This window comes from Natator depressus, chromosome 28 (genome assembly GCF_965152275.1).
Source record: "Natator depressus isolate rNatDep1 chromosome 28, rNatDep2.hap1, whole genome shotgun sequence".
In the NCBI taxonomy this organism is placed as follows: Eukaryota; Metazoa; Chordata; order Testudines; family Cheloniidae; genus Natator; species Natator depressus.
This window is the reverse complement of record NC_134261.1, coordinates 286,173-294,489: the sequence shown is the minus strand read 5'-3', so window position 1 is coordinate 294,489 and position 8,317 is coordinate 286,173. Positions and strand designations below refer to the sequence as shown.

The following is an 8,317-nucleotide window of genomic DNA, read 5'->3' as shown; positions in this document are numbered from 1 at the left end:
ATAGATAGAGAGATAGATAGAGGGGGTGGATGGGATAGAGATAGATAGATGATAGAGGGGGTGGGTGGGATAGATCGAGGGGGTAGGTGAGATGATCGGAAGTCACTCTTTGTAGCCCATGATGCCGCAGCAGGAGCAGTGCATTCTGGTTCGGCTCACACCTTCCTGCCCGTGTCACACGCCCGGCAGGGTCCGCACACACGTGCCGGACACGCCCGGCGCAGGCTTTGGCTCCTCCCACCGCTCCCATCCCTGCGCCTCCCGGGGAATTTCCCACAATGCCTTGGGCGAGTACCCGGCGGCTCCCTTGGGTGGGCGGGTGCATGTCCCCCCCGCCCAGCCGCTCCCCCAGGGGTTCCGGTACCTGGTCTCTTCCGGGCGCCGTACACAGCCAGTCCGATGATCCCGGCCAGCAGGACGGCCCCCGCCAGCGCCCCCCAATCACCGGGGCTGGCCCCTGCTCAGCTGGCCCCTGCTCGGCTGGCCCCTGCCCGGCTGGCCGCTGCGTCGCGCCTTGGGCCGTCGTCCGCTCCGTGCAGGGGGTGTGCGTCGTCGAGGCTTCGTCTGGGAGTGAGACCAAGGGGGGGTGTTAGGTCAAGGCGTGGCCTCTCGCCCACGTGTGTGCACAGCCAGGGGGACACACTCGCACACACACACGCTCTGGCTCTCGCAGGTTTGGCGGGCACCCCAGGTGTGCGAGCGTGGGCAGCGTGTCCGTGGACACCGTGCCCTCCCGCGGAGACCCCGCGCCAAGGACGCACGCCATCTCGCACACACACACTCGTACGCTCACACGCTTGTGCTTTCCACGCCCAGACACCCTCAGCCAAGCTCACACCCCACGCCCTGCCCAGACACATGCGCCTTTTGAAACATGCACGTTTGCACACGCACACTCACACTTGCACACTCGCCGATGCTGTGGCTCTGACACGTTCCCACACACTCATTTACACAAACACATTCACGCACACGCACTGGTGTCAAGCTCTGAGACCCATTTGCGCGCACACACAGACAGGCTCATGCAGACCCCAGACACTCGTGCTGGCACACGCATTCACTCACCGACACGCCCAGCTGCTGCAGGACGGGGCCAGGGGCCGGCCCAGGAAACGGGACGCCCAGGTGGACGGAGCAAGGACGCAGCCAGGGATGGGAAGGGATCTCGGTGGGGGAGCCCCTGAGCTCCAGCCATGGGGTGCCGTGCATTCGGGGTGCAGCACGCAGGGAGCCAGGAACGCACAGAGAGTCTCAGGGCTGGGGGTGGGGTGGGGGATTTGCCAGGGCACAGGAGGGTGTGAAGCTGGGGTAGGAGCAGGCAAGATGGGGGAAGCCAGGGGCATGGGGGGGCACCTGTCACCATCAGGTGGGTCCCAGGGTGACCGCGCCATTGCTCCCATTGGCCGTCGTTCTTCCGCACCCTGAGGTGGCAGACGTACTCTCCGGCGTCCAACTCCCGGCAGCCGGTCGATGCAGATCGAGGCCGTTCGGCTCCCCCCGCGGGTACCCGACCAGGACGATGCGGCCCCCGTAATCCGGGCGGGTGAACCCCTCGGTGTGATTGTAGATAAACTGGCCGTGGAACCCGAGTCTCCAGTAAACCCGGAGGTCCCGCAGCGGCTCGATCTCGGGGGGTAGGTGAAGTGCAGGGCAGGGTGACGGAGCCCCCGGCCGGCGCCGACAGGGACTCGGGCTGGGTTATCTGGTACCGGGGATCCTGAGCAGCCGCTGCAAAGACCCCCAGAGACACAATCCCGTCACCGCGGCCGGCCCGGGGTCCCAGCCGCAGCCAGCAGGGCGCAGAGGGGACCCCCCCGACCTGGGCAATAGTGAAGGCAGGATTTATTATTAGTTGTTGGTATCGTGGTCGTGCCTGGGGGCTGCCACCGGGTCCCCATCGTGCCAAGCAGCCAGTGCTGGGCCCTGTCCCAGATCAGAGCCACGGCTAGCTGGCTCCTTCTGCAGGGGTTTGAGAGGCCGGGGGGAGATGGGCCCCTGGAGAAGCCAGAAGACCAGGGGGAAATGAGCTCCTGGGGAAGCCGGGAGGCCGGGGGAGATGGGCCCCTGGGGAAGCCGGGAGGTCAGGGGAGATGGGCCCCTGGGGAAGTTGGGAGGTCAGGGGAGATGGGCCCTTGGGGAAGTTGGGAGGTCAGGGGAGATGGGCCATGGGGAAGTCGGGAGGCTGGGGCAGATGGGCCCCTGGGGAAGTCGGGAGGCTGGGGGAGATGGGCCCCTGCGGAAGCCTCTGGGAAGCCAGGAGGTCAGGGGAGATGAGCCCCTGGGGAAGCCGGGAGGCCGGGGCAGGATGGGCCGCTGGGGAAGTCGGGAGGCCAGGGGCCGATGGTCCCCTGAAGAAGCCGGGAGGCCGGGGGAGATGGGCCCTTGGGGAAGCCCCTGGAGAAGCCAGGGACCAGGGGAGAGGAGCCCCTGGGGAAGCCGGGAGGCCGGGGAAGATGGGCCCTTGGGGGAAGCCGGGAGGCCGGAGGAGATGGGCCCCTGGGGAAGCCCCTGGAGAAGCCAGGAGACCAGGGGAGAGGAGCCCCTGGGGAAGCCGGAGGAGATGGGCCCCTGGGGAAGCCCCTGGGGAAGCCGGGGAGGCTGGAGGAGATGGGCCCCTGGGGAAGTCAGGAGGCCGGAGGAGATGGGCCCCTGGGAAAGTCAGGAGGCTGGAGGAGATGAGCCCCTGGGGAAGCCAGGAGGCTGGAGGAGATGGGCCCCTGGGGAAGCCGGGAGGTCAGGGGAGATGGGCCCCTGGGGAAGCCGGGAGGTCAGGGGAGATGGGCCCTTGGGGAAGCCCCTGGAGAAAGCCAGGGGACCAGGGAGATGGGCCCCTGGGAAGCCGGGAGGTCAGGGGAGATGGGCCCATGGGGAAGTCGGGAGGCTGGGGCACATGGGCCCCTGGGGAAGCCGGAGGTCAGGGGAGATGGGCCCCTGGGGAAGCCCCTGGAGAAGCCAGGGGACCAGGGGAGATGGGCCCCTGGGGAAGCCGGGAGGTCAGGGGAGATGGGCCCCTGGGAAGCCGGGAGGCCTGGGCAGATGGGCCCCTGGGGAAGCTGGGAGGTCAGGGGAGATGAGCCCCTGGGGAAGTCGGGAGGCTGGGGCAGATGTGCCCTGGGGAAGCCGGGAGGCCTGGGCAGATGGGCCCCCGCCCTGGGAATTCGGTGCCGGCCGAACACGCCCACCTGCAAGCAGGATCCCCGCCAGGAGCAGCAGGGCTGGGTGTCCCGGTGGCAGCAGCATCTCTGGGGTGCGCGGGGCTGGGCCTCTGGCTGCCCGGAGCTCCGGCCACCCTGCCCAGCACCCTCTGACCAGGGTGGGGGCTGGACACAAGCTGGAGAACAGGACGTGGGAGCCGGTTGCAAAACTGCGAGGAGGAAACTGAGGGAGGCGGGTGGGGGGGGGAGAAATTGGGCAATTGGGCCCAGAGCAGACCAGTCACTTCCCCTCTACTGCCAGCCCTGTGGTCAGAGCTTCCTGGCCGCCCCCTGCCCCCGCAGCTGGGGGGCAGGCACTGGGGTGCAGGGCCAGGTGTCATTTGGGGGATGGGGGCTGCAGGGGCTTGTAGGGTGCAGGGGGGCTGGAGGACATGGGGGAATCCATGGGGCCTGCATAATTGGGTGGGGGGGCTGCAGGGGGGGCATGGGAACTTGGGGGGGAGGGATGCTGGAGCTGGGGGGGAGGAGCTGCACTATAATTAGCTGCTCCAGTTCCCCTTTTTTCACTTCCCAGTGGCTCAGCCGGACCCGCGGAGGAACAAGCGTCTCTGAGCCGGGGTACACCCCCCACCCCCGCCGGAGGGGGTGTGACGCAGCGGGACTGTTCTTCATGTTTCCTCTGAATAGTGTGGGGGTGCCTCAGTTTCCCCCTAGGGCAGTTCTTAAGTCTCTAGGGTGGGATAAGGGTGTATGATCCTTGCAGAGCCCTAGAGGGCAGGTGTGGGCAGGGGCTGGACACAGAGAATGGCCGACACCCTGTTTCCTGGCCACTGATGGCCTGGGCCCTTTCCCCCCTGCAAGGTGAGAGCTAAAGGGTTGGAGAACAAAGGGGTCCGGTGACCTCCTGGCCCGGGAAAGGGACAAAGCCCAGAGGAGGAGGGGCTGGAGGGAGTTTCAGTTTGGGGGCTGGCTGGGACATGGAGTGAAGGGCAGACGGGGTTGTCTGGCTCCCTGCCCCCAAAATGGACCCAGCTGAGGGGTCCCGTTCTCTGCACCTGCAAGCTCTGTTTTAGACCATGTTCCTGTCGTCTAATAAACCTTCTGTTTTACTGGCTGGCTGAGAGTCCCGTCTGACTGCGGAGTTGGGGGGCAGGACCCCCTGGCTTCCCCAGGACCCTGCCTGGGCGGACTGGCTGTGGGAAGCACACGGAGGGGCAGAGGAGGCTGAATGCTCCGGGGTCAGACCCAGGAAGGGGGAAGCCGGGTGAGTGTGTCCTGCAGACAGTCCCCCCCGGCCCCGCTCTAACCCACCAGCCCCCACTCCCCTTCCAGAGCCGGGGAGAGAACCCAGGAGTCCTGGCTCCCAGCCCCCACTTCCCTCCCAAAGCCAAAAAGAGAACCCAGGAGTCCTGACCCCTGCACCTCCGCCCCGCAGTGTCTCATAGGCCCAGGGCAGGGTGAGGATTTCATACAGGAAGGGCCAAGGTGTCAGTAGCTTCCTCAAATGAGCAAGGGGAGGGTGTGGGGGGGGAGCAGAGCCGGTGGGGCCAGAGTCGCCTGCAGTGGGGCCATGAGCGGGGAGCTTCTGATGCTGATGCTGCTGTCCCTGGCGGGGGGTGAGTGCCCTGGGGCGGGACGCAGGGGGGCACAGAACTGGGGCACGCCCACAGTCACTGGCCAGACCCGAACAGCAGGGGGTGGGGGGGACAGGGAGGGGCTGTCTGGGGCGGGGGAATGGGGTGGGGGCACGGGGAGGGGATGGGTGGGGCAGGGGAATGGGGAGGGGGGCACAGGGAGGGGCTGGCTGGGGCAGGGGAATGGGGTGGGGGGCACAGGGAGGGGCTGGTGGGGGCAGGGGAATGGGGTGGGGGCACGGGGAGGGGACGGGTGGGGCAGGGGAATGGGGAGGGGGCACAGGGAGGGGCTGGCTGGGGCAGGGGAATGGGGTGGGGGGCACAGGGAGGGCCTGGCTGGGGCAGGGGAATGGGGTGGGGGGGCACAGGGAGGGGCTGGCTGGGCCGGGGAATGGGGAGGGGGGCACAGGAGGGCCTGGCTGGGGCAGGGGAATGGGGTGGGGGGTCAGGGGCTCGGCTGGCTCCGTGCAGCGTGGGGGCTGGAAGGGGGCCGGAAGGGGGCTGGGGGCATTTGCGCCCCGCTGGCTGCGGCTGGGACCCCGAGCCGGCCGCGGTGACGGGATTGTGTCTCTGGGGGTCTTTTGCAGCGGCTGCTCAGGATGCCGGGTACCAGGTGACCCAGCCCGAGTCCCTGTCGGCGCCGGCCGGGGGCTCCGTCACCCTGCCCTGCAACTTCACCTACCCCCGCGAGATCGAGCCGCTGCGGGACCTCCGGGTTTACTGGAGACTCGGGTTCCACGGCCAGTTTATCTACAATCACACCGAGGGGTTCACCCACCCGGATTACGGGGGCCCGCGTCGTCCTGGTCGGGGACCCGCGGGGGAGCCAAACGGCCTCGATCCACATCGACCGGCTGCGGGAGTCGGACGCCGGAGAGTACGTCTGCCACCTCAGGGTGCGGAAGAACACGGCCAATGGGAGCAATGGCGCGGTTCTCCTGGGACCCACCTCACGGTGACAGGTGAGAGGGGATGGACCGTGGGGGGCACCGCGATGCTGCGGGGGCGGGGGAGAGAGAGAGCTGCTACCGGGCACAGATCCCACACATCCAGGAGCAGGGGTGGGGTCTCCCATATCCAGGGGGCAGAAAAGGGTAACAGGGACCCCCATATCCGGAGGGCGGGGGGGGAAGGGGTCACTGCACCCTTCGAGCCAGGGAGCGGGTGGGTTTGGGGGGACAGAGTTTCCCAGGGAAGCCCCGGACTCACCTGCTGTCCCCTGCTCCCTTCCCAGGGCGGGAAGCTCCCAGCCCCACGGACAGCACGTGGCACCCAGAAATGGTCACAACTGGCACGGTGGGTGCGGGGAGAACCTGCCCCTGGTGCATCAACACCGTTCACCTCGTCCTTATCGGCCTTGCCCTGGTGCTTTCCAAGGCCGGCATCTGCTTCGTGGTCTTTGCCCTGGGCCGGCAGCGGGGCTGGGGTCACGGCCCACAGAGCGTCACCGGGCGGGTGTCCGGGAGCGACGCACCATCGGTGTCAGGATTCAAACTCACCTGCCTGGCGCGAAGCTCTCCGCCAGGCATCCCGGGGGAATGACACCGTCCAGCAGCTGTAGAATGGTTGTTATCCTCCAGCAAAACACCCGCTAGCCAGAGCAGAGCGGCATGGATAGTGTGCATGGGGGTCAGGGGGGAGTGTGGGGATAGATAGAGGGGGTGGATGGGTGGGGATAGATAGATAGATGGGGGGGTGACATTGCACTCCATATGCTTTTATGAAAATATGCTAATGAGCGTGAATATAATGTCGCTGGAATACGCGTCACGCGAAAGGTCCCTTGTGAGGGATCAGGAGAAAGCTTGTGACCTACGGAGTGTGGTCATCCTGTTTGTATGGATGCATCGCTCCTGTATCTGAAGCCAGAAGCATGAAGTATAACTCCGGGGGCCTACGGTACTGACGCGAAGGGTGGGCCGTTAATGGTGGTTGGGAATCTGGATGGCGCCCATCGGCCAGGACGCTTGGCTGTAGAGGGCTCTGTTTGCGGGCAGGCCTCCCTGTGAGCCAGGCCAGGAAGAACGGAGGCTTGGGGGTCTCACGGGACCTGTCACCATGTCCCCTGGTGCTGGAATCCATCTTAAACCTGGGGCTTTGCCATTGAGAAGGAGGGCTGGGGACCCAGAGAGACAAAAGATTCCCGCCCTGTGCCAAAGCTATAGAAGGGGGTGGAGCAGGACAAAGGGGGCCAGTCGTGAGAAATCCCCTAGTGACCACCTGAGCCGGAACAAGGGCTGCACCAGGGGGAAGCTTTGGGCCCAGACGAGGAAGGAGACTGGTCTGCGAAGAAGCTTCTTGGAGCATCTCGGAGGGTGAGGTTTTATCTGTAATCCGTTTCCTACTGTATTAGGCTTCAACGTGCGTGTTTTTGTTTTTATTTTGCTTGGTCACTTACTCTGTTCTGTCTGTTATTACTTGGAACCACTTACATCCTACTTTTTATCTTTAATAACCTCACTTTTGCTTATTAAGGAACCCAGAGTAAGTGATGAATACCTGGGGGAGCAAACAGCTGTGCATCTCTCTCTCTCAGCGCTACAGAGGGCCAACAGTTTATGAGTTTACCCTGTGTAAGCTTTATACAGAGTAAAACGGATTGATTTGGGGTTTGGGTCCCACTGGGAGCTGGGTGTCTGGGTGCTGGAGACAGGTGCACTTCTTAAGCGGTTCTCAGTTAAATCTGCAGCTTTGGGGGCATGGACCAGACCCGGGGTCCGTGTTTGCAGCAGGCTGGCGTGTCTGGCTCAACAAGGCAGGGGTCTGGAGTCCCAAGCTGGCAGGGAAAACGGGCTCCGAGGTCATTTCAGCACGTCGGGTGACAGTCCCAAGGGGGTCTCGGTGACCCCACCTGTCACAGGGTGGATGGGGATAGATAGATAGATAGCTGGCTGTGTATGGGATGGACAGACAGACAGCTACTCTCTCTGTGTCCCCCATGATGCCTTTGCAGAAGCCCTGCATTCAGTGACACGCATGTAACTCGCCTCGTGCCCACCCGTCTGATCGAAGCCGCCCCCCCTCCCGCTTGGTCCAGCTCTGCCTCCCGCCCCCATCCCCTGCAGCGCTTGGGAATCTCCCAGAATGCACTGCAGGGGCGCTGGTACCCTGCCCCCACCAGCAATGAACACGGCGGCGGGAGGGGGTGCAGGGAGGTGGCGTCAGCCCCTGCACTGCTGCTGTTACCGAATAAAGCACCCGCCCCCCAGCCGAGAGCGGATCAAGCAGCCTGTTTATCTGTAGGACCTACAGGAACGGGGGGGTGGCCTCGCAGAGACCGGTCTTGCCCCCGGGCGTTGGGGCCCAGGGGAAAGGGCGGGCGGGCAGCCGGCCGACAGACAGAAAGCGACGGACGGACGCTCAGCGCTGGAGCGGGGTGAAGCCGGCCACCACCACAGGACACGAGACAACACGGCAGGAGCATCTTCACGCCCCGGGGCCAGGGCAGGAAACCACCACTGCTGAGGCCCTGCTCTGAAGCGGACCCAGGTGTTCGGGGCTGGGGGCGGGGCAGCTGGCACCTCC

General features: G+C 65.4%; 2 protein-coding genes across 2 annotated transcripts in view; one reads left to right on the top strand and one right to left on the bottom strand.

Annotated features, from left to right (window-relative positions):
• Nucleotides 1-3,368, bottom strand: part of LOC141978863 (paired immunoglobulin-like type 2 receptor alpha) — a 7,298-nt gene extending 3,930 nt beyond the window's left edge. Inside the window, 4 exon segments of the mRNA XM_074941199.1 lie at nucleotides 365-433; nucleotides 436-564; nucleotides 1,357-1,731; nucleotides 3,186-3,368. Coding sequence (XP_074797300.1) covers nucleotides 365-433; nucleotides 436-564; nucleotides 1,357-1,731; nucleotides 3,186-3,243 — 631 coding nt within the window. The 5' untranslated portion in view covers nucleotides 3,244-3,368.
• A 1,336-nt stretch (nucleotides 3,369-4,704) lies between these two features.
• PILRB (paired immunoglobin like type 2 receptor beta) lies at nucleotides 4,705-6,334 on the top strand. Its single transcript, XM_074941174.1, is given in 5 exon segments — nucleotides 4,705-4,774; nucleotides 5,380-5,585; nucleotides 5,587-5,698; nucleotides 5,701-5,754; nucleotides 6,036-6,334. Coding segments are annotated over 5 exon segments (717 nt in total). The 5' UTR covers nucleotides 4,705-4,728.
• Nucleotides 6,335-8,317: the final 1,983 nt, after the last annotated feature.